The sequence below is a fragment of the Kryptolebias marmoratus genome, linkage group LG10, assembly GCF_001649575.2.
Source record: "Kryptolebias marmoratus isolate JLee-2015 linkage group LG10, ASM164957v2, whole genome shotgun sequence".
In the NCBI taxonomy this organism is placed as follows: domain Eukaryota; kingdom Metazoa; phylum Chordata; class Actinopteri; order Cyprinodontiformes; family Rivulidae; genus Kryptolebias; species Kryptolebias marmoratus.
Genome location: NC_051439.1, coordinates 6,559,460 through 6,585,405, shown reverse-complemented (window position 1 = coordinate 6,585,405; position 25,946 = coordinate 6,559,460). Strand labels below are relative to the sequence as shown.

The 25,946-nt window shown below is 36.7% G+C and overlaps 1 protein-coding gene and 2 gene segments (V, D, J or C); all 3 read left to right on the top strand.

The window, feature by feature from the left end:
* Nucleotides 1-1,231: 1,231 nt before the first annotated feature.
* On the top strand, nt 1,232-14,133 carry LOC108235161 (M1-specific T cell receptor beta chain-like). Its single transcript, XM_037977896.1, has 7 exons — nt 1,232-1,371; nt 1,525-1,826; nt 12,297-12,363; nt 13,215-13,550; nt 13,651-13,680; nt 13,841-13,947; nt 14,033-14,133. Exons 1-7 carry the CDS (start codon nt 1,323-1,325, stop codon nt 14,057-14,059), a joined length of 918 nt encoding a protein of 305 aa, XP_037833824.1. The 5' UTR covers nt 1,232-1,322; the 3' UTR covers nt 14,060-14,133.
* A 4,552-nt stretch (nt 14,134-18,685) lies between these two features.
* LOC108233961 lies at nt 18,686-20,478 on the top strand. The segment is given in 2 exon segments: nt 18,686-19,826; nt 19,962-20,478. Coding segments are annotated over 2 exon segments (432 nt in total).
* Nucleotides 20,479-22,247: 1,769 nt separating this feature from the next.
* LOC108233970 lies at nt 22,248-23,493 on the top strand. The segment is given in 2 exon segments: nt 22,248-22,315; nt 22,484-23,493. Coding segments are annotated over 2 exon segments (429 nt in total).
* Nucleotides 23,494-25,946: the final 2,453 nt, after the last annotated feature.

Below are 25,946 nucleotides of genomic sequence, written 5' to 3'. Positions count from 1 at the left end.
TAATCATCAAAATTAAATGAAATAAACATTTGAAATATATGAGTTTGTATGTAATGTATGAATATAATATACAAGTTTCACTTTTTAAATGGAATTACTGAAATCAATCTACTTTTTCATGATATTCTAATTTTATGACCAGCACCTGTAAAGGAAACTTGTGAAGATAACATAGAGAAAAATCAATGAGGTGCACTCACAAATCCAAACAATCTCCTTAATTTCATATTTTAAAGTGAACCACATTTATATTATTAACCCTAACCCTAATTCATAATCCATATAAAATCCCGGTTTTAAGGCACAAAATACAAAAGAAGGCCCAGAGGGGAAATACTGTTGCTACCCACTTTCCCTAAAACTTTTTTTTTCTTCCAGAAATGTCTGTTTATTGTGAATCAGAAAAATGAACAGCAGAGAGCAGTGACAACACACACAGATATGGATGGCCTCGAGCTCCTCCCTCCTCATTACTAATGAAGAGTAATAGATTTCCTTCCTCAGTGATTCCTCTGCATGCTCACATCTGAGTCAGTGAAAACTACAGCTATATAAGGGTTTTTTTTTATCTAGAAAAACAATGTTCAAAAGTTTAATAACTTTGCTTGTTTTTTTGTCTTTGCTTGCAGGTAAGAGTTAAAAGACGTCTGATTACTCTTACGGACCTTTTTATCTTCTTCTGCATTTTACATTTGTGTCTTCCAGAAATTATATCTTCGACACTCTTGATCCAGCAATCACCTGCTGTTCTTCTGATAAAACCAGGACAAATGGCTCGTCTTGAATGTTACCATGGAGATGATGCCTATCCCTACATGCTTTGGTACAAGTCAGCAGCAGGAGGCCAACGAGCAATGGAGCTGGTTGGACTTCTGCACTATGAAAACCCAAATCTTGAGAAGAATTTTGAAAAGCGTTACAACATGACAGGACATTCAAAAGGCAAAGCACAGCTCGTCATCTCCAACGTTAACGCAGCAGACACTGCACAGTTCTTCTGCGCAGCGAGAAAGCACAGTGTTTCAACTCATCTGGTTCCTTTACAAAAATGCACCTGTATCAAACTGCATGGGAATGAAGAATTCGGTGGCTGCTTTTTTTCTTTTGTGTGTGTGTGTGTGTGTCAGGACAAACATGGTGCATGAGAAATGGGTGGGGCACAGACAAAAACACTGTCATACAAGATCATTTCCTTTCTCTTACATCTTCATTTTGGTCTTCATTTTACCATGACAGAGATACTGACCTCAAGTACTCACTATAGATTTTAAGTTCTTGGTCACTGTATTTAAACTGATTTTTTTTTACAGTCTGAACTCAAAATGACTGCAGGCATTAGCACCTTTGCATTCTTCATATTTTGGACCACAGGTAAACCTAATTTTATAAAAGTGTGATGTTTTCATTGTATTACTTATACTGTAGTGTATATAACTCTGTTATCATTGAAAACAGCAGCGATGACTGTTGCAGATGATTTACCACCTTTCCTTGTTTTATTTTTTGCTTTTTGTTTTCTGTCAGGTGTTTGTGAGTCTGTCCTAATCACTCAGTGGCCACGCTACATCTCCACTCGTTCCAATGACAGCGTTGAAATGCACTGCTACCAGAATGACACAAATTACCAATATCTTTACTGGTACAAACAACTGAAAGGAAGATACATTCAACAGATTGTGTATTTAGTAGTTAAATCTTCAAACTTTGAGAAAGATTTCCAAACTGGGTTTAAGGCAGAGCAACTGAACGACAAGCAGTGGTCTCTGACGATATCCAGCATTCAGGAGAAAGATGAGGCCGTGTATCTGTGTGCTGCCAGTTCCACGGTGCTGCAGCAGACCTCAACACTGTGACAAAAACACAAAGCGTTCTGACACCTGACTCATGTTAATGATCAAATAAAGGAAACAAAACCATAGGATGGAAAAGATTATACCATATCTGCAGCTCTCACTGTGTCAGCTTTTAACTGAACTCTAAAAAAAAAATGCCAACATTCGTCAATCTTTTTTCTAAAGTTCAGTAATATTTTGGAACTCTAAGACAGTTTAGGTTTAGTTTATTTATTAGCAGCATAAATAGTGTCGGTCCCAATACTGACCCCTGGAGAACACCACCAGTAATGTTTAAACATTTTGAACAGCGATCTCCCACCTTCACAAACTGTTGCCTGTTGTTCAGGTAACAGTTCACAAAAAAACAAAGCATACACTGTAATAACTAATATTTTTTTCATTACTGCTATTATGAATATAGTTGTGCTTAAATTAGTTTGTTCAAAGTCACAGGTTTACATACGCCTAGATTTCTCTGTCTTTAAACAATTTGTGAAAGCCCAGATGATGATGTCCTGACTTTAGAAGCTTTTGATTGGTTAGTTGACAGCATATAACAGGCACTCTCCATCATGGGGGTGTGTTGATAAATGAACCTACTTTACCCAGAGCAAGTCTTCTTCTCACATCAGAACCTGACAATGTCTTCACTCATGCAGACTTCTGGTTTTCTTTTCATCTGGTTTTTATGTAAGATCTGAAATCTCCTCATGAACCTGCTGAACGTTCATGCTTCAAACAAATATTGCTCTGACTCTGTTTTCTTTTTCTTTTTCCACAGGTAAGGTGAGCGCTGTTACATTTCTCCCGACTTCTCCTCAAATAGTTGCGGAGAACAATGAGGTCCAGATTACCTGCAGCCATGATGATAGCAACCTTTTGCTGATGTTTTGGTATCAGCAAAGAGAGAACACTAACTCGATGACCCTCATTGGGTACGGATATGAAAACTCTCCGAACTATGAGGGTGAATTTGAAAAGCAATTCAAGCTGACAAGACAAAGTGCAACCAAAGGAGCTCTGACTATACTCAAAGCAAATCCGTCCCACTCAGCTGTATATTTCTGCGCTGCCAGCACACAGTGATGTGGTTTAATGTCTCTCCCTCACCAAAAACCCTCATCATTTTTCCTGTGCAGCACAGTAGATATGATTGTTTCTGTTTCACAGGTTCTGACTGGAGCAGCAGCACAAACCTGCAAAATGTCACCAGCCATGCTGATATTTCTTCTCATCTTGCCTCCATGTAGGTTATAAAGCATCCAGAGCAACGACAACAAAAAAGCTTTATATCTTCTTTTGTTGTTTTCTTATCTATGCAATGGGAAAATTAGATGTTTTTTTATTCTGCTTTGCCCACAGATCATGCTAAGACTGTGACCTTCCAGCCATCTCATCCAAAAATAGTTAACATCACGGACAAAGTGGATTTTGATTGCAGCCACAATGATAATAGCCTTTATGTAATGCTCTGGTACCAGCAAACATGGAGTGGCCTAATGAATCTAATTGGATACAGCTATGTTGGTAGTGACCCAGTTTATGAGAAAGCTTTTGAAACTCGGTTCCAGATTACGAGAAAAGACACACAAACAGGAGGTCTGACTGTGAACTCTGTGAGCATGTCAGACTCTGCTGTGTATTTCTGCGCTGCCAGCACACAGTGATGTGGTCTGATGAAACCCCATTACTAAAAATCCTCAGGATAGGTTGCCTCAGTCTGCCAGCAGCTCCTAATGAACTGAGTCCTTATTAGAGTTAGCTAAATATATGCTAAGCTGGTTGTTCCTCAGCACTGCAAAAAGAAGCTTTTAGACATTGTTACATTATTTATTCTCTTATTTATATGATTTGTTGTGGGTTTTTTCCCCCAACTATGTTTCCCAGATAGGATTTTTAGATTTAAACCTTTTTTGACAGATGAGTCAATGTGGCTTCGAAAATGCACATAAAGTCACACAGGTTAATAAACCAGAAAATTGTTTGAATGTTGGCCTTTATATTAAGTTTTGAGTTGTGGATATTCATGAATATTGTCAAATTTCAACAAAAATGCAGCAAAAAGGGTTTTAGCGCCACAGAACATTCAATGATTTAGTAAAAAAGTGCTTGAAAATCTTCCTGTAGGAATTTTCATCACAACATATTAGCCATAAAACTAACCAAATTTGCCTTGTAAGATTTTATTACAAAATCAAAATGAATCAAAATAAAATCAACAGATAAAATATAAAATCAACACAACAAAACTAATATTACCACAGACATTTTGGGAATCATTTTCTAAATATCAGATAGTTTCACTTCACGATAATTTAACCAAAATAACACACAGAAGAAGAATTTCTACGTTGTGACTTTGATTAAAACTTTGTCTAAAACATAAAAATCTTTTGAACACAATGTTTGAAATTAGGATATATGTTTAGGTTACATGTGCAAGAATTTGAAAAGTTTAGACTATTTTGATAAATAATTCACTTTGGAATTTAGGTCAGAAGAATGTTAATAATTCTGACAGATTGTCAGATTAGTTTAAAGTAGTGTCAGATTAGAAGTGAAATGCTTTGTTTATCAATTTGAATCATCTTAAAGTTCATAACCAGACCAAACATTGCTTTTGTCATTACCAAGAAAAGCAGCAAATGTTAAAGCTGCATGTGAAGACTGTCCTGAACTTACAAAACTGTGAAAAATTATGTACTCAGGATGGCCTTAAGTGAAGAATCCCCTTTTAGTCCAATTCTGTTCAACTGGAAATGTTTAGTTCATGGTTTCCTACTCAATATCTACACCTTTTGGCTGCAGAAATTCATGCTTGGGTCATGGATAGGTGACATTTAGCTAATAGTGAGCAACATCAGTTTTCTTCAAAGTCTAATCATTGAGAAATGCTCATGGTTTCTTACTGATCATCTACACCTTTTGGCTTCAGAGACTTGTGTTTAGCTCTCTATATGGTCCTTACAAGGGTTCTTACTGGGTACTTATAGAGAACTTACAGGATAATCACAAGGTACTCACTTAGTATTTAAGGGGTACTTACAGAGTATATGAAATTACTTACTAAGTACCTACATAATATTTACAGAATCTCTATTAGATAACTATAAGAATACTTACAGAAAACCTCCAGGGGTACTTTTTAGTACCCACAGTATACTTACAGGGCACTCACATGGTACTTATTGATACTATTGTACTTTGGGGGATATTTACAGAGTGATGTTTACAGAGGTTTTTACTGAGAATAAATAAAATACTTTCAAATTATTTCTAGGGTACTCATTGGGTACTTACAGAGTACCTACAAGGTACTGCAGGGTATTTACAGGGGTACTTACTGAGTACTTATAGGGTACTTACTGGGGTACTTCTTGAGTACTTCTTGAAGTACTTGCAGGGTATTTACAATAGCACTTACTAAGTACTGATATTTTTTTTACTGGATGCTGTTGAGTACTAACATAGGTACTAACATAACACCAATAGTGTATTTATAGGGGTACTTTTGAAGTACTTACTGAGTACTCACAGGGGTACTTGAAGAGTGTATACACTTGCACCTACTTGAGTAATTACATGCTACATGTTACTTACACTTACTGGGTACTTACAAAATACATACAGGCGTACTTACTTGGTATTTACAGGGGCTTTTACAGAATATTTACAGGAACTTACATTGGGCTGCAGTAGCTCAGTGGTCAGTACTGTGGTCTTGTAATCTTGAGGCTGCAGGTTCGAGCCCAGGTAGAGGCAGGAAGGGCATCCGGTGACTTTGCTCACTGTGGCAACCCCTCAAGAAGGGAGCAGCCGAAAAAACATTCAGGGAACATTGAATTTATAATGAATGAATACTTACAGGGTACTCAGTACAAGTACAAAGTTAATTACAGTGTATTCATGAAGTACTTGGTGCATTATTGGGTAGTTAATTACAATAGTACTTACTTGGTAGCAATTGGGTAGTTTTGGGAATACTCACAGTATACTTACTGGGCTGCTTACTGGGTACGTTTAAAGGTATTTACAGTGTACTTACAAGGATACTTACTGAGTACTGCAAATGTAATTATAAGAGATACTTACATGGTGGCAAACTGTCCACAGAACATCAATGTAATCAATGGCTCTTACATTTGGAGATACTTCCAGGATTGCTCCTGATATATACTCAGCAGCATGTAAGTACTCTGTAATTACTTATGGAGGTCCTTAAAAGGTAAAACTGACATGAAGTTGTGAGATAATGAGTTGTTGACTTGTTGTTTGAGGAGGAGGAAGATCTGAGCATATTACTAATGGTTTAAATTAAAGTGCTTTAAATGACATCTTCAGTTGTTCAGCCATAGAAATACAGCAAACAGCTTCTGTGTTGTGCTGTCTTTTCCTGTCAGAGGATTTTCTACCTGTGCTTTCGTCAAATCCTTTCATATCTAATATGTATGTGGTCATTGTTTCTTTCTGTTTAATTTCTTTTTTCATGTGTGTAAAAATCCAGAAGCCTAAAAAGAGACCAGTCTGTGCCTGAAATGTGAGCTAAAAAAGATTAATATCCCTACATGTATAATGTATATCCATACAGAGCATCAGAAGCAGAATCATTTCCATTCTGAGGAGCTCAGAGTAGGATTCTGAAATCCAAGGAACAATAACAGGCAACATGTGCTATTATGACAATGAAATACACCCTGTAATATAATATAACTCAGTTTGAAAACACATAAATTAAAGATGTGTAGTTCATTGATGTGTCTGAAACACCACAAAGCTGATCAGTTCAGATTAGTCAGCAGGTGCCAACATGGTTAGGTTTACACAACTCAGATAAAACACATTGTTCTAATGTTGGTATGATGCCTCATTTGAAGTACTTTTTATTTAATTCTACAAGTTTATATGTATTTTGATTTAATGTGTATCATAAAAAGCTAAAAATTATATATATAAATAATCTTGAAGTAGTTATCTTACACTGACCTCTAGAGGGTTTATGCAGAATTACACTTGAGTATGGCGAAGGAGCTTTTTGAGGTGTTTGGTAGAGCTGTCTCCTCACAGCAAGAAGGTTGCAGGTTCGCCTCCTGCCTGGGGCCTTTCTGTGTGGAGTTTATATTTTCTCCTCATGCATGTGTGGGTTTTCTCTCGGTACTCTGGTTTCCTTGCACAGAATAAAAACATGAATGCTAAATTTATTTGTAACTCTAAATTGTCCCTCGGTGAGAGTGTAAATGGTTCTTTGTTTGTTTGTCTCTATGTGTCCCTGTGATGGACTGGAGACCTGTCCAAGGTGTCCTACACTTCTCACACAGTGACTCCTGGAGAGAGGCCCCAGCTGCCCCTGTGACCCTGTATGGAATAAGCGGGTAAAGAAAATGGATCGATAATGATTTTTGACAGCAAGTACTTTTCTTAAGCACCAATAAAAGGTTGTAGATTTTTGTTATTATTACCAACAAATATAATTTATTTGAATTCAGATAAGAAAAAAAATATCAGAAAGAGCAGAATAATGGAAAGGGGGTTGATTTAAATGTTGATGAGAAAATAGCACGCATTAAAGCATCAACATACATAATAACTAAAATCAGAAAATATGAGGGTAAACAATATAACAATATAATAAAACTGGAAGGTTTTTGTCTTAGGTAAGTAAATTCATCCTTTTTTTCTACAGTGCACCAAATAACAGATAATGTTTTAAGATATAAACACCTGTATTGTTGAATGAACGGTGTGGGGTATCCCACTTGAACATAAATGTGTCTAAAAGTAACAAGATAGGTATTGATATTAGGAAGAATCACCCATCTCCTCAGTTGTAATCATTGATCAGGTTGTAGAGGTGGTGAAGCATTATAAATACCATCCATCCATCCATCCATCCATCCATCCATCCATCCATCCATCCATCCATCCATCTTCTTTACCTGCTTCTCCATTCCAGGTCGCGGAGAGCTGGTACCTATCCCAGCAGTCTCTGTGTGAGAGGCGGGGGACACCTTGGACAGGTCGCAAGTCCATCGCAGGCATTATAAATACTTAGACATTTAATTATCACTAAGCTCCAATTTAAACTTTTTATGATTATTAGTTGTTTTAAACTTGACAATATTTTATGAAAATGTTTTATTTTTATATTATGGAATCAGTCCTTACCTTCTCTTTAGTGTGTTGGCTTGGGTTTGTTACACGTAAGTGTTATCTTATTTTTAGTATTTTACTGTAATGATATTTATTGTTTTTTGTGCTTTTTTGCACAATATAAGCCCCCCTAAACAATCCTCACTTTAGTGTTATAAGTAAAGCAGAAACACCCATGACACATCACGTGCGAGTGCATGTTGGCCTCTGACGACTGATTGGATGAAGACTTGTGACCAGCAGTGATGTCACTTCCTGTGAGCAGCTACAAAGAAACAAAAACTAAAGGCAGCTTCCGTCCTTCTGTTGTGTCTTCTTTTCTTAGCTGTGACAGAAATAGCAGAAGTCATGTCGGAGTGTGTTTCACTCGTCAATCAGCCCGACCTGCACAGCTGCTCTCTCACACACACACACACACACACACACTGATGGAGGCTGAGATATGGAGGCCCTGGGTGGGGGAGGGAGAGAGGAGAGGCAGAGAAAGACACAAAGTTTTTGTGTGATGTTTTTTCACCGTGGGGACAGGGGGCCACGGTGATACAATCCCATAGAGCCGTCGTACAAAAACCTCCTCCCATTAACACCCATTGTTTAGACGGCTGATTGAAGGTTAGGACGCCTGTCAGAGCAGAAAAATACATCATCTGAAGGTGTGCAGGATGCTTTGACACTTTGGCTTTGACAAGTTAGTAAAAAACAAGTTTTTAAAAAAAAGATAAATCCTTGATTTCATACATGCAGCTTTTGGATCATGAGTCGCTTATGTTTAAAAAAGAGAACGATTGGGACATTATGAAGCTCAACCTGCATGCTAAAACCTTCTTCATCATCTGGATTATTCAAATATATCAGAACAAGATGATTGTGGAGACTTTTGGGACTTTTTGGTAGAGGAGACACTCAGTGTGACACTGGAACTGAAGCTTACTTTGGAAATGGAACAAAACTCACTGTTTTGGGTAAGTTGCATTCATCTAATGTTCAGGTCACTTTATAGTCTTTTACTGGAGAAAATGTTCAAATATAATTGAAAAAAGATTCGGTTCTGTTTAAAAACATGACATATTGAGCTGAACTCACAACACTGTGACCAACACTCAACCTGCTTACTTCGGCCAAGGAACCAAGCTGACAGTTTTAGGTAAATATTTCACCTCAGTACTGTGTTTTAATGGATGATACTTTAGTTAAAGTCTGCGTTCTGCTAAAAGTATCATCATGAAAGTTTAAGGAGAAATATGACAGAGAAAGAGTTACATGTTCAGTATTACTGCACTGTGACAACAGAGACGAAGCTTACTTTGGAAATGGAACAAAATTGACTGTTTTGGGTAAGTTGCATTCATTTAATGTTCAGGTCACTTTTTAGACTTAAACTGGAGAAAATGCTCAAATATAATTGGAAAAAAGAAAAAATATGGCATATTGAACTGAGCTCACAACACTGTGAGCTACACTGAACCTGCTTACTTCGGCCAAGGAACCAAGCTGACAGTTTTAGGTAAATATTTCACCTCAGTAGTGTGTTTTAATGGATGATACTTTGGTTAAAGTCTGCTAAAAGTATCAGCATAAATGTTTAAAGAGAAATGTGGCAGAGAAAGAGTTACATGTTCAGTATTACTGCACTGTGACAACATGAATGAAGCTTACTTTGGAAACGGAACAAAACTGACTGTTTTGGGTAAGTTGCATTTATCTAATGTTCAGGTCACTTTTTAGACTTAAACTGGAGAAAATGTTCAAATATAATTGAAAAAAAGATGTTATTGTATTTAAAAACATCACATATTGAACTGGACTCACAACACTGTGAGCTACGGTGAGCCTGCTTACTTCGGCCAAGGAACCAAGCTGACAGTTTTAGGTAAATATTTCTCCTTCGTACTGTGTTATAATGGATGATACTTTGGTTAAAGTCTGAGTTCTGCTAGAAATATCAGCATAAATGTTTTAAAGAGAAATGTGACAGAGAAAGAGTTACATGTTCAGTATTACTGCACTGTGACAACGCCAACGAAGCTTACTTTGGAAATGGAACAAAACTGACTGTTTTAGGTGAGTGAAGGATGATTAAAATTAAATAAATAAACCAAAATCTTTATTTATAGGGGAAAAATAGAATCATGACATGTGTTAGTATTTATACATTAAGTTCAGCTCAGTACTTTTTGATATTAAGATGAAGCGCTGTGCCAATTACGAAGCTTATTTTGGTCAGGGAACCAAACTGACTGTTCTTGGTAAGTAAGGCATAAAAATAAGGTCTCATTTATTCACATATAATAACTGCCTTAATACAGTTTTTTTAATGAATTAAAAATTTGTGTTGCATCAGATTTGTGAACAGTAGACTGGAATAAACAAAAGCTGGTTTTCAATTTAAATAAACACAAAGTATTATATTTAGTATAATAAATTACTTAAAGCATCCAAAGGCAAAAGACTGAGGTAAAATCAGCATCTTAGTTTGTTTTGAGCTCTGCTCATGAACACTGTGCCTCTGGTTATGAAGCGATCTTTGGAGCTGGAACAAAGTTGACTGTTTTAGGTAAGAACCAAAGCAAATGAAAACCAACAGGTTGTGTGTTTCTATAAAAAAAGTTTCATTCTTGAATCAAGTGTCGATCCAGATCTACGCTTTGTTCTTTAACCTGAACTCTCCAGGAGACAAAGGTGTTTTCGGTGAGTTAAAGGAAAGAGTAACAGAGCTCTGAAGGAGAGTTTTGTAGCTTTTGGATACTTTATGAAAACAAGATGCAGAGACAGAACACGATTTAGTCCAAAATAACTTAAATAGGTTATGGAAAACAGCTGATTGGAGCACTGTTCATGAACACTGTGCCACTGGTAGTTACGAAGCTTTCTTTGGTGGAGGAACAAAGTTAACTGTTCTAGGTAAGATACACAGAAATGTACATGTAATAATAACAAGATCTTTATTTAAAATGGTTCATCAGTCGAGAACAAAGTCTCATTTACAAGAACGACCTGGAACCTGAAATATGAAAAATGGTAGAAACTAAAAGCAAAATTAAACAAATGTTTATATATAAAGCTATTGATGGATGTAACAAAGTATTCATGGTAAAATTCCCAAGGAAGTGCTCTTTAACAAGCTCACTGTACTCGAGCTCTCTCGACTTTTAGCTCTGAAGCATAAACACTGTGTCAGTACGAAGCTTACTTCGGTCAGGGAACAAAACTAACTGTTCTTGGTAAGTAAGGCGTCAACATCCAAAAAGAAGCAAAATGTATGTTAAACATGTTTCTTACAGAGAGATATCAGTGTATCAATGCTTCGTGTGAGAAATGTTATTTGGTTTAGCAGCTGTTGGCTTTTAATTTAAAGGAAAGTTAAAAATCATTCCAGCTGTAAAGAGGAAAGTTGGAAATAAAATCAGCTGTTTTACGCGCTGATCGTGTTCACTGTGACTCTGGCACTTCAGAGGCTTTCTTTGGTGGAGGAACAAAGTTAACTGTTTTAGGTAAGAAAACATTTAACACTTTTTTAGGTGTGGAGAAAAGACAGGTGACTTGAATCTGAAGGTGTATAAAGTTAAAGTCTTTACATAACAAACAGAGACATAGATAATAAAAAAATAAACGGGGAGTCGCAGATAAAGAGAGGTTTTGTTCCAGTCTGGAGTCTCTGTGCTCCTACAACGAGGCTTACTTTGGAGCTGGAACGAAACTCACCGTTTTAGGTAAGAAAACCTCCAACAAACTGAGCTAAGGTTTATTCTCAGCTTCACTGTGTGTTTAAATTATTAGTATCAAATAATTAGATTTTATTATATATATATATATATATATATATATATATATATATATATTATATATGATGAACAAAAAGTACCAAGTGAAAAAATATATATTTCTCAGTTGCAGTGAAAACAAGTGTTGTCTCTGTTCTCCAGTAAAAGTGGTTTATTTCCAGTATATTTGGCTCTGAGCCCAGACTATTCCTCTCACAGTCAGTTCTTATCAGCTCAGTGAAACACTGTAAATTACCAGTCAGAGGCTTACTTTGGAGCTGGAACTAAACTCACTGTTTTAGGTAAGAAAATCTAAACGCTATAAAGTATTTACTAATCTGATGCATGATCAGGTGGAGTGGAAATTTGTTGTGAAGTTGACAGTAAAGAAATCTTTGTATTTAGCTGGATACAGTTTAAATTGGGAGGAGAAACATGATTTGCTGAAATTGGTAGTTTGTAATCTTGAGGAAAAAGTGCAATTTGTCTGTAAAAGAGCATAAAGAAGATGTGCAGCGATCGGGGCTGAAAGCTTGAGCAGTTTTTTATGCAGCTGTTTGTCAGTGTGACCAACTACGAACCTGCTTACTTTGGAGCTGGAACTAAACTCACAGTTTTGGGTAAGAAAATAATGTTTACCAGAGTAAACATGAAATCAGCACAATGATCGGGTTTAAAGTTGTTTCTAGTTAGTATTTAGGTGTTTAGTTTCTGTGTAAAAGAGCACAAAGAGAGGCTTCAGCGATCAGGACTGAAACCCGTTTATCAGTGTGAACGGCTACAAACCTGTTTCCTTTGGCACAAGAACCAAACGAACATTCTGGGTGAGAAAATTATTTTAAACATAATGTTACTGAACAGCTTCATCTGACCTGAAAATGCTAAATAATTTTTCACCGAATAGTTCAGTCTCATATTGCTGTTCTAATGGAGAGAAACTTTTCAGTTCTGCAGAAAAGGGAACCATTTTGTTCAGACTTTGTTAAACTTGTTCAGCTGTTGCCTTTGGTAATTCAGTAATATAAAAATGTCCACTTGACTCTTCGCTCAAAATCGTACACGAGCTGACATTAACTCAGTTGTAAAAATGTGTTTCTTCACTTGTACGAGTCATGAAGTGCTGAAGAAAATGTAAAAAAATGATCAAACTTCAGTGTCTTGGATGAGTTTTTTGGATGAGTGTAATTGTTTTAGCAGCTTTAATACAATCTGAACCAGTTGACAGAGAGTAGAAGTTTCCATGTGAGTGAGAGGTGCTTCTCAGACATGTATCCAGCCTTTTTTGGGGGGAAAGAACCAGACCAGTTCTTAGTAAGGTCACTGAAAAACTTTGATTAAACACTCGTTTACGTGAAGGACAGTTTCTGACTGTGGAAGTGTCATGTGTGTAGTGAATGTGGTCATTTTGAGACATTTCCAGATTCTGTTGACACACCTGTGACTGAGTATCTTCTTCTCTCTCATCTTTCAGAAGAAGGAATCAACATCACCGAACCAAAAGTTGAAATTATCCAACCTTCAAAGAAAGAGTGCAGAGACAAGAACAACAAAAGGAAGAAGACCCTGCTGTGTGTGGCCTCTGATTTCTACCCAGATCATGTCACTCTGTCATGGGAGACAATCGGGGGAGAAATGCTTGGAAGTGTGGCGACGGACAGCGCTGCGCGGAGGAATGGGATGTTTTACAAACTCACCAGCAGACTGAGGGTCCCGGCACATCAGTGGTTCAATCCTGGCATTGAATTCAAGTGTACCGTCAACTTCTTCAATGGAAGTGGAACTGAGGCTTTCTTTGCTGTAGTCAAATGTATGTTACTAAAGACCTAAATCAAACATGTTGTTTGACCTAAACTAAACATTTAGCTTATAAATCAATATTCCTCACTATCTCTTTTTTATTCTTTCAGCAAATGAAACTGATAAAGGCTTAACTCGAGGTAAATACATTTTATGCTTCTGCACACAGAAAGTATATATAATTTGCAACAAAACTAAGAAAAGGATGAATGAATGTGGTGTTGACAGGTTAAAAAAGTGCTAAAAGAGCTGATTATCAATCTCCTTAAACTGAATATTTCCTCTTTGATCTTCCTGCAGAGAAATATCTGCACATCTCCCAGAATGCCAAACTGTCCTACGTTGTTTTGATCGTGAAGAGCTGCCTCTACGGAGCCTTTGTTTGCTTTGTGATCTGGAAACTTCAGGTTTGTAGAATAAAACCTTCAGTAGACAATCTTGTTGATTTGCACACTAATGGTATAAAAATAATGTATTTTCTTTGTGTTTCAGAGTTCAGGAGGACAGCAGAAGAAGTGAGAGCGGAGCTGAGGCCTGAACAAACCAACGATCCTCAGGAGAGCCATGCTTCTGCCTTCTGCTAAATAATATCTGTAAAAAAACAGCATTTAATGTGTTTGCTTTTAGATGAGCTGATCAAATTCTCCATCTGTTGAGCACCTTTTTCTTCTTATACTGCAAAAGCTTGTGTTTTTCACATTGATATGTTTTTGTTGAACATTTAATTTCATTTAATGTAGGACTTTTATTTTGTTTTATTTTATTTTTTTGCTTAATAAATGCACATAGTAGAATTCCTTCAGTCTACTGATGTGACTTGCTTTTTGACTTTTGCCTGCAGTGTCTCCACTGTCTTCTCATCACTCGTTCCAGAGATGTGTCAGATGGTTTTTAGAAACCGGTTTGTTTTACTCAGCCCGCAGCTTAAACATCTCAGAAAAGTTTCACATGCTGGAGGATAAATGAGTCGTCAGCAAGATGTATTCTTGGAATTTGATAACCTTTTCATAATTACTAGTGATAAAAATAAAAGATAATTTGAAATTGGGCTTTAAAACTAAGCGCAGCCAGCTAAAGCTTTCCGTAGCTGAAGCATTGTCGGTTCAGGGAAATGTTGAGTTGAGCTCACAACAGGAAGTCAGTGCTCTGATCTGTGTGAAGAAGAAGGTCAAAGCTGCTGTTGGTGACAAAGACTAAGTGGGTGATGAAACCTGCAGAGGAGCCGAGAGCGACAGCAGAGGACAGGATGTGGTCACAGAGCAGCCTGCAGAGAGCGACCTGTGCTGAGAAACAACTTTCCACTTTACCGCAACCTCCGGCTCTCTGAGTGCACCTGCAACTGTGCAACAGCATTCAGACACATACACACACACACAGCTCATCTCTGAGAAAACAGCTGGTAAAACCTCCATTTCTGTATCAACTGAAGCTAAAAATTCAACATGTGGGTTTTATGTGACAAACAACATCTGTTTACTGTGATCTGGAGCAGAAAATTAAAGTCAATTCATTTTTGTTGTTGATTTCATTTAAAACATTTCCTGTTTAAACAGCTGCTAACGTTAAAGGATATAAAAAAGTAAAAATGTATTCTCCTTCATCTGACAAAAAGTATACAGTAAGTCAAAAAAAGTCATCAATTGAAACATGAAATATAACCTTTGGTGGAAAACAAATAGAGGAAATAGTTTGTTGTTCTGTTAAGATTTGTCAAAAACATGGTTGTAATTTCTCATGTCAGTGGAACAGCAGAGTCATTTGTTTGAAGTCTGTTCGCAAAATTTAAATCTTTAAAAAGCTTCAATTTTAATTAGAAAAGCAAAAAAAAGTCCAGATCTCATCATATTGGTATGTGAGGAAAAAACAATGAATTTCAAAGATTTTATTGTATGTTTTCATAGTAAGCAGAAATCCCTCTGAATCATATCCTGACAGCACGTAAGTAAACTTCTAATTAAACCTTTTATCTTGAAAAAGGCTAAATAGAAGACATAACAATAAATCTTTGGAGTTGACCCCACCACTAAGAGAGAAATCTTTCACTGCAAGGTCCTACTCTGTTTACTGAGGCTGACAGCTTTTCCAGGCTTACCTGCACAGGCCTGAGTCCTGGACAATAAGAGGGGTAAAAAAAATTCATAGGTTACTATTCAATCTATCTGGAAAAATAAAACTCACTGTCTCAGTCTCCTATTCTTACTCCCATCCACTCCCTCTTGGCAAAATATGTCTTAGCTCTCCTCATTGCAACAATAATAACAATTAGATTCCTCTTTTAGAAGAAAGTGACCTCTGTAACAGCTACTATTTCATACTGGAATTGTTTTGTGGTTGATGTGACTTGGAAAAATACTTGGCTGCTGCCACATCATTTCCTCCTCTCTAACAAGGTGAAAGAATGGTCCTTTAAACTCATACGCAGGATTTATCCTGCTGAAGACTACTTCAAGAAGTTCAGCTCTGACATTGTTGTAAACTGTGATCTTTCCCCAGAATCTGTCACTCATTTGTTTTGGTTTGTGTCCGCACTCCAAAGTATTTTGGCAACAATTTTGTAACTATGTTGATTACTTACTTAAGATTTCGGATCTTATTTTGTCTTAATTTTTTTGTTTTGATCTCATAAGGTAATTTGGCACAAATGTTGCTTTATCTGCAATTTTTTGTTTGTTTGCTTGTTTGTTTTTCTATCTCGCAAATTGTTGTGTTTTTCATTTATTTTATTTTTTTTTACTTTTCTTTATACTGTACCCCTGGCTAATTTCATCCTGTTTTTGAATTGTTTTAGGCACAAAGTTTTATTTTTAAAAAAAAAACCTTCCTACTTTCTGGTTCACGTAGCTACTGACATCATCTTCCTGCGCACTCTCTACTATTTTTTTTTTTTTTTACTTTGTTTTTTTTTTTTGAACACTTTATTTAAACAAGGTAAACACAAACAAGAAAATACAAAACAAGTAAGGCAATTACAATCAATAACTTTGAAAAGGGCAAAGTAGAGGCATAGTATTTTGAAGATGAATTAAGGTATTATTGATAAGAAAAATAAATAAAAGAACAACATTTACAACACAAGAGGACCGTATGTTAGGATTGAGATACATTAGTGGGCAATTCAATCAAAAATTCCGTCAGGACTTCGTATGATTCAATACATTTCAGAGAGTTTAGATATAATTGAAATTCAGACAAAAAGATGTTGAAAACTGGGGATGACCTTCGCACTCTTTGTTTATGAATAAAATATTTTGCCAAACAAAAAATTAGGTTTCAACAGAGTTCCAAAGTTTTGTCTTTCAATAACACTCCAAAAGTTACCATATCTCTAGAAATAGATTCAGGAAGTGTAATTTTTGATTTGATCCATTTTTCTAAGCAATCCAAAATGATTTGGTTTGGTTGCATTCATAGAAGATATGGTCTATCGTTTCTACATCGCTCTCACAGAATGAGCATTTATTGTCATCAATATTAAAGACATTTTTTAGTAGTTCTTTTGAGGGGTAAATTGCATTTAAAATTTTAAAGTGTGTTTCTTTAGTTTTGGGTTGTATGGAGAGTTTTAAATAAAGAGTTCTTAATCTTTCAATAGATTTTTCCCAAAATTTGTAAAGAATGTTATTTTTATTTACTTTCCCAGGGAATAAAGTTTCGTTTAGACAGCTTCTAATTGTGTGATTATTGAATTTTGGGTCAGTGATATTCCATTAATAGACAGATGGGGTAATTGTGGGGATATGGGATAATATGTTATTATATTTTTAAGCTGGTTAGTAAATTGTTTTGGTAAGGCATTATATAAGCTTGTAAATTCAGCTTTTGGGGGAAAGAATTGATACTTTGCACAGAATTGTTCGTACTTTAACATGCAACCATTATCATCCATTAAGTGTATAATAGACAAAATATTCTTTTCCATCCAATCTTTGTAAAACAAGGATTTATTGCGATGTAGTATGAATCTGTTATTCCATATGATAGAGGAGAGTGGCGAGTAGTTATGTACGTAGAGCATCTTCCAGTATAGTATCACTTGTTTATGAAACTCTGATAATTTGATGGGCAGTTTATGTATATTGAAATCAGCTGGAAGTACAAGGTTTAGACCATCTATTTTGTTAAATATATAATTTGGGACACAATACCAAAATAATTGAGATTTTTTAATCCAGGATTTTAACCAGTTAATCTTAAGGGTTCCGTTAAGATATTCAAAGTCAATTACTTTCAGACCACCATCTTTGATTTCTTTGACCATATATGACTTTTCCGTAGGTAGTGTGGTCTGTTCGTCCAGATAAAGTTCAAGTTCATTTGGTTAATAGTTTTAATTAAGCTATTTGGGACAGCAGTGTTGCAGGTTGACTAAATTAATCTTGACAAACTTTCCATTTTTGATAAATAAATTCGTCCTAAAATAGATTAGTTGAGCTTGGATTTACCTTCTTTAATCTTGTTTTCAATAGTTAAGGTTGATTCTTGGTTTTTGGTTATAACAGTTCCCAGGTATTCCTTCTCTAATAACCCTCGGAAAGTGCGTAGGAGCCCTCTGGTGGGCAAAATCAGCTAGTACATCTCCATTTGAGCTCAGAAAATCACCATTTTCTACTCAAATTACATCAAGATTAAAATTAGAAACTGAGTAAAATCACATCTATTTTAAAATATAAGACTATGAAGCTGAAATAAAATCAGGCATTACCACTTATTATATTGGTAGTAATTACTGTCACAATGGCAGAAGAAGGTGAAATACAAGTCAAAACCTTTGATCAGGGATCCATGGACATGAATTCGAACAAATGACTCAAGCCCTAAGTTCAGTCAATTCCACTGAATTTTCTACAACAGGCACAAAAACCATGCCTACTCGCTTAAAGAGCCAAATGTCTTTCTAACATTCTAGAGAAGGACACAAAAATAAATGACCTCCCGGAAATTTTAGGTAACTGAACACCTGTCTTATCACAAACCAACACCTACAAAAAGCTTAAATTAGAAAATGTGAAATAAAGAGACCTAAATTTAGATCTTGAACAGAAACTCCAGATAAGTGATTTCAAGTAACACAACTTTATAGCATTATGAGTGAACTGCAACAACCAAAGCACACTTTTTGGAGGCCACTGGTTGTTACATCCTCAAACCCTGCATTCAACCCTGACAGTCATCAGGACAGACACAGAGACCCACCCATCCAGTATGGGATCTCAGGGGGTACCACTTTGTTTGTGAGGATGAAATTCCTACTTGTTACCTGGGTCTCAACACTGACACCACTAAAGTTCCCCTTTCTGACTCCTGGATCCCGTTTGTTGTTCTTCTGAGGCCTTTGGGCCTTGAATACCAAGAGGGGGATGTGTAGCATGAAATAACCGCTCATTTTATACACTCTGACCTCTACTCATCTTTCCAGCAACTGCAATTCCAAAGGAGTTGCAGCTACTGAACCTAAACTTATTTTAAAATCTACTGACGATTGAAAACGGCCAATAAAGTAACGTCACACAACCAAACAATGAATGCCACATTACTCCTCCCACCTGCAACTTAAAACAACTGTTCTACGCTCTGATTGTCTCGCAAATAATGGATGTCATCACTTTTAAACAGAGTCTCTTCACACTGCCAGTCTTTCTGCTGTGGATAGGAAATAATAATATTAAAAAAAAAAGATCAACTGTGGAATTTAATTTCAGGTTAAATTCAGATTATGGTCTGATCAAACTGCAGCTCTGCTTTGTATTGGACTTTATCATGTGAAGAAGCTGCTCCTTCAGCTTTCCCTTCACACTTATACTTCTAATATCATCTTTTTATTTTCTTCTGCTTGTGAACAGATAGTTTCCATGCCACACGCTGATTTAACTTGACAGTGCTTGACATTTATTGTCACTTGCTCATCACTCTTGAGCTCAGACTCACGAGCTCAAAAATGTCAGATCTGATGCTTGAAGGGCTCAGAATCACTGTTTTATTATATCTGTATTAACACTCATTATGGTATTTCTATACATGGTAAATAAGCTTGTAAATACAGTAATGCTGATTAGAATTTATATGAATCCACTGTAATGTTCTGTAGGGGGATCCACAGAGTCACTGTAGTAGCAAAATCTTAAAAAGCCCACAAAAATCACGTCACACAATTCCCAACATGGATGTCACGTGGCTCTCCCACCTGCAGCTCATACAGCTGTCCTACACTCTGTGCAGCAAATGGTGGATGTCATCATGTTTAAAGGAAGTCTCTTTACACTTTCAGTCCTTCTGCTGTGGACATCAGGTAATGACCCTGGACTCTGACTTCAGCTTTAAATGAAGTTTCATGTTTTTGGTGTTTAGTTTTCAATAAACAATGTGAGCAAATAATAATTTACCATCTTAAGTCCCATTGTTCTGTTCTGTTATTCCCTCACAGGTTGTGTTGATGGGAGTGATGTGACTCAAACCCCCATGTTGTGGAAATATAAGGGTCACAATGCAACGATGGAGTGTAGTCACACCAAGGACAGTACATATCGACAGATGTACTGGTATCAACAGCTGCCAGGGAAAACAATGAAGCAGATTGTGTTCACAACGTCGTTCAGCTCTCACCAGTATGAAGAAGGCTTCACGGAGGACAAATTTCCAGCAGAGAAGAAAGACGCTCCAACTGGATCTCTGACAGTGAAGGAGCTGCAGCCTGAAGACAGCGGGGTGTATTTCTGCGCTGTGAGCCAACACAGTGATGCAGGTGATTTAAAGAGCTGCACAAAAACACAACTGCTGGTTTCACAGTGAAACAAAAAGATCACTGTCTTTAATAAACGTCAGGGGGAGCTCTATACTTGTTATTATAACATATACGAAGTGTCAGCTCAGTAACCTGAACAAATGTGATGGATAATATAACAAATATTCTGCTGCAAGTGTGAGGCAACACTGGGGCTTTTATTTCCACAGCAAAGATTATCTGAACAAAAATAGATAGAAAATTGGATATTATCACAAAAATTAGAATTATGTTTGTTGCATCCAGTTGTGTAGTGACTGAACTCATTTTATATTCATCTGGACTTTTTAAAAACTAATAATGTTTTCAGATTCATGTTGCAGTCTTTAATTTATGCTGATGTCTCATTATCCTTTGCTATAACCATATCAAATTAACTTTATAAACATTTACCATTACTAAACTAAATATATTTGTTTTTATTGCCAACAATTATCACATGGATGGAAGAGGGCACAAACTCATGAATGTAGGGTGAATTCAGCTAAACTGGGCCACAGTTTGGTTGACCTGTAAATTAGCACTGTAGTAAATTCAGTCATGCTTTTCTAAATTGTAACATGTCGTATTAGTAATTATTCAATAAAAAGATAGTAATCTTTTAGAATTATAAGAGTCAGAGTATTAGAAAGTTGTGTATATTTATTCAGTGATTGTCTCTGGATTAAACTGTCCATTTGTTACAACATAGATGTTGCATACCTGGTTGATGTGTTTAACCAGTTGGTTTATAAATGCGGTCCTTTGAAATGACAGGAAGTGACATCACCATCTCTTTCAGTGCCTCAAGCAGATAAATATGTTTAGTGCTATGTGGAAAGTTTGAGGCTGATGTAAAAAGCTTGGCTGCTGTTTTACTATTTAAGTTTTCTTTTTTTCTGTGAGTGTGAAGGAACTGTAAATGACTATAACTAATAAAAATTTACAGCACCAGGTATAACTATGTTAACATATAAATGTTGTTTTAGTCTGATTTTTCTATTTGGGATCTCATTAAGAAAACAATAAGTGAACAGACAGAACTTCTTACTAACAGTTTCAGCTGAAATTGAACTCATCACTTCAGCCTCTGTTAACAAGATGATCTATTCAGAATTAAAGAAATCCTCTTTTGCGTCACTTATAACGCAGACTTCTAGCTCAACAGAGCCAGCTTAGCTGTTAGCCTTCGTAGCATTTTGTCTTGAGAGGCCAAAACCTTGTGAAAATTAATTTCAATAACTTTAGCTTCTTTTAATAGAAACATTACACATTCATCCCTTCCTTTGTTTTAAAAGTCCTGTTTATGTCATCTTATGTCTCTGTGAGCAAGAATTGTGACACCAAAATGAACTGTGATCAAAAAAAAAAAAAAAAAGGCAATTAAAAAGTTTTTCTACCAGATGCTTTGTGGTTTATTCAACAGGTTTTGTTATCAGACAAGTTCATCACTGTGGGGTGAGCTGCTCTAAAATAACAAATTATACTTTCCAAGTGTTTTAATTATCATTTACAAGAACAACACAGTGTTAGGGAGAGAGTTGATTATACTGCTGAGTCATGCAAATGTTAACTTTTTATTTAAAATACTTGCAAAATATTTTTTCTTCACCAGTAAGTAGTACAATATTTAAATTAACACGTTTATTCCTTATTAAAAAATGTAATTCAGACTGACAACAAGCAAAATTGAAAACTTTCAATATTCTGTCTCCTCTTCTTTAAATGAACTTGATAGGCAAATTTTGGTACCAAAAGTGTAGCCCCAGTAAACTTACTAAGATGCTCTGCAGGGGAACCCCCAGTTGTAGTCCACCTGAAATTATTATCAAACATGCTGAAGATTGAAGACAGCCCACAAAGTAACGTCACACAATCAAACAATGAATGCCACCTGACTCCTCCCACCTGCAATATATAATGACTCTTTTATGCTCTGTTTGTGTGGCAAATAATGGATGCCATCACCTTAAAACAAAGACTCTTCACACTGTCAGTCTTTCTCCTGTGGATATCAGGTAATTAATAAAAAAGAATCAGCTGGACTTTTGGACATGATCGTGTGGAGAAACTGCTCCTTCAGCTTTCACTTCACACATATACTTCTAATATCTATCTTATTTTCTTTTGCTCATGGATAGATTGTTTGAATTTCTGAAATATAGTGTGATTTTTGGCCCCTGCAGGTCCAAGTGATGGTAATGTTGTGACTCAGAGTCCTCTGCTGTGGAGGAACCAGGGTCAGCCTGCAACAATAAACTGTAGTCACACTTTTGGTACATCATACTGGCAGATGTACTGGTTCCAACAGCTGCCAGGAAAACCAATGAAACTAATAGTTTTCACGACTCCAACTCCTCCACATAAATACGAGGAAGGCTTCACGGAGGACAAATTTCCAGCAGAGAAGAAAGACGCTCCAACTGGATCTCTGACAGTGAAGGAGCTGCAGCCTGAAGACAGCGTGGTGTATTTCTGCGCTGTGAGTCAACACAGTGATGCAGGTGATTTAAAGAACTGCACAAAAACACAACTGTTGGTGTCACTGTGATGACAAAAATATCATTGTTGTTATTTATCTATAGGGGGAGCTGTAGATCCACTGTAAAGAAAAGTACGTTGTACTATATCCATTGAGAACAATGGATTTATAACAATAAAGATCCTCTGGAGTCTTTAGAGGTTTCTTTTACTATTGGTAAAGAATCACTGTGAAGACAAGATAATTTTTTCATAAATTGCAGACAACTCTATAGAGAAAAACCTTGGTAAAAACATAACTTCTCATATTTTGCTTTGTATTACTTCACTGGCATTGTTCTCAATATTATTATTATATTAAATAAATATAAAACTTGTGATTTTTTTATCTAAAATTTTTGGCCTGGATTAATGTGACATCTTAATCCTCTATTATTTGTGCATTTATTTGTTTGTTGTTTTTCCATGAAACTTGATATCAAGAGTTCAGTAAGCTACATGTCACGCTTCAGCAGGTACATTTATCTCAGTTTTCAAAATAAAACCTATCTATAAACTACCCTTTAATGATTCCAGAGACTGAAAAAAAGGTTTGGTTTGAAGTGTTTCTTATAAACAATGTGGTGGCAAGGTTTTTATAAGATAACACCTGACTACGTACAATGCCTGAATTATGAATGAATTCCACAGCCTATGAGGTTTTCACCAAATGACCCTGTTACTCTCTGTATGTCGTGCACCATACATAAATAAATCTGTCTGAGTGATTTCATCTAACAGTGCCTGGAAATTAATTTTCTTCCACAACAACAACAATTAGAACATTAGAATGAGAAGGGAAAGTAATAAACATTGCACTTTTTTAATATCACAGAACAATTATTAAGTACTGATTAGACTGGTGCCAAAAGCATTAAGGCACCATTTATCACAACAAATGTACCATGAAGTCACACACTGTCACTAAATGTAGATCAGAGTGTGAAGGAGGTGCTGTTGAAATGATTACAGTTTGTGTCTCCTCCCCTCTGAGTTGCTCCTCTAACATGTGTTCAGCACACATGTCCCATAATAGTAATTTAATGCATGTCTGTGGTTCAGCATGTTAGTCACTGCAGAGACAAAGATAAAGACATCATGATCAGAACCATCAGCAGGATCTCTCTCCTGCTTCTCTGCTTCTCCTGTAGGTTTGGGGTTCAATTAATATGAATTCATTTTCTTAAAATTTTCCATTTTTTAATTTCTTCTTTTTTTTTTAACCACAGCTCTTTCTCTGAGCAGCACTGTCCATCAAGATCCACCATCAATTTTAGGAAATGCTCAGGGTCCTGCAACAATTAGCTGCAGCCATTCAATCAGCTCCTACAATGTAATTTTATGGTACCAGAAGACAATGGGCGACTCTGCTCTAAAATTAATTGGGTATATTCTATATACCAGCCCAAGCCTTGAGGATGATTTCAAAGAGCGTTTCAATGTAAGTGGAGACGGCTCAAAGAAATCGGAGCTTCATCTGCAGAAACTCAACGCAGAAGACAGTGGTGCTTATTACTGTGCAGCTAAAATACACAGTGACTCAGTTACCTTCTGGGCTCTACAAAAACCCTGTCTGATAATCCAACACAAAAACAAACTCTGGGCAGAAGCCCACCTGCAGCAGTCATTAACAGCAGCAATTCAACAAAGATATCAACATTAAAACCTCCTTTTCCTGTGTAAAACCTCCGAGCAGGAAACCGTTCTGATCCACTGATGAAATATGACGCTCATGATATTGATTCCTCCTCCTCCTTTAATGCAGCTTTGATGTTGTATTTATGTTCAAACCCTTCCTAAACTTGGCAGCTCTACAATTAGGTGAATTACAGTGCTCATGTAAAAAAAAAAAGAAAAAGAAATTCCTCCTTTAGAGATTACTGTACATGTCATAAATGTAGTCTCATGGTAGTTTTGGAGACAATGCTGTCTTAATTGGAAGTGGGGCTCTGTGCTGTTGAAAAGCGATTAGTTATCCAGGCCTCCTCAGAAGTGTGAAGCTATCAAGTGTAGCTCCTGTTAGCGGTCCTCCAGCTGACCCCAAGTAGCCAGGACCTCAGGCAAATGGACTGCACTTATATAGTGCCTTTCTAGCCAACAAGGCTTTACATCACAATCTGCCGTCATGAACCCATACACATTGATACAGCACTCTACTACAACTCTACAAAGTTTAAATAACATTCATACACCAACGGGGCACACATGGGAGACAATGGGGGGGTTCAGTGTCTTGCCAAGTAACACTTCGACATGTGACTGCTGCCAGGAAACAAACCTCCAACTCTCTTGTTGGAGGATGACTGCTCTAACCACTGAGCCACAGGGGCACCCAGGCATGTTGGGTGACATTCCAAGTAAGCGTAGTGCTAAGGTTAAATCCCCAGTTCATCATTGACTCGTTCACATTTAAAACCTATTTTCCTCACTCGGCGACACACCTGCTGAGACGCAGACCCTGGTATTTGACAGCTCCATAGTTCAAAATGTGGCACAAGGGACTCCAGCGATCATAGTCAAATGGATTCCGGGGACCAGAGTGGCAACATCGAATCCTACTTGAAACTGCTGACTAAGGCTAAGGTTACACTGCCAGTCAGGAGGCACTAAAGTTAACATTGCTTTAGTGTGTAACTTTGCAAAAACCAGTGCTGACATGTGATATCCAGAGTCTGGACTTAACGTGACAATGGACAGGAATGTGAATACAGACAAGACATACAATTTAAGAATTAAAGAGCTGAGTCTGAGCAGCAGTGCAGTTTACGTCTAAGCTCCTTGCCACTACAGTGCTGCCTGAACCCTGCAGCTACAGCAACAACCTCCTCTGCTCTATCAGTAACAATAACATAACAGTATCATAAAAACAGGAGCAACAAATAAAACCACAAGTTAATTACTGAGAAGCGCTGTCAAAAAATAGCCAGATGCTGTTTTATTTCATCCCTTAGAAGGCAGTGTTTCTCAACAAATAGTCTTACGTTGACAGTGGCAAAAATTCCAGCAGTGATGGTTTCTATGTCACCAAGTAAAAGAGTTTAGAATGAATCAGTCAAGGTTTTAAAGCTTCACCTGATCAGGCGAAGTTGCGTTATTGATCTCCTATAAAAATGGTGTGCAACATTTTTG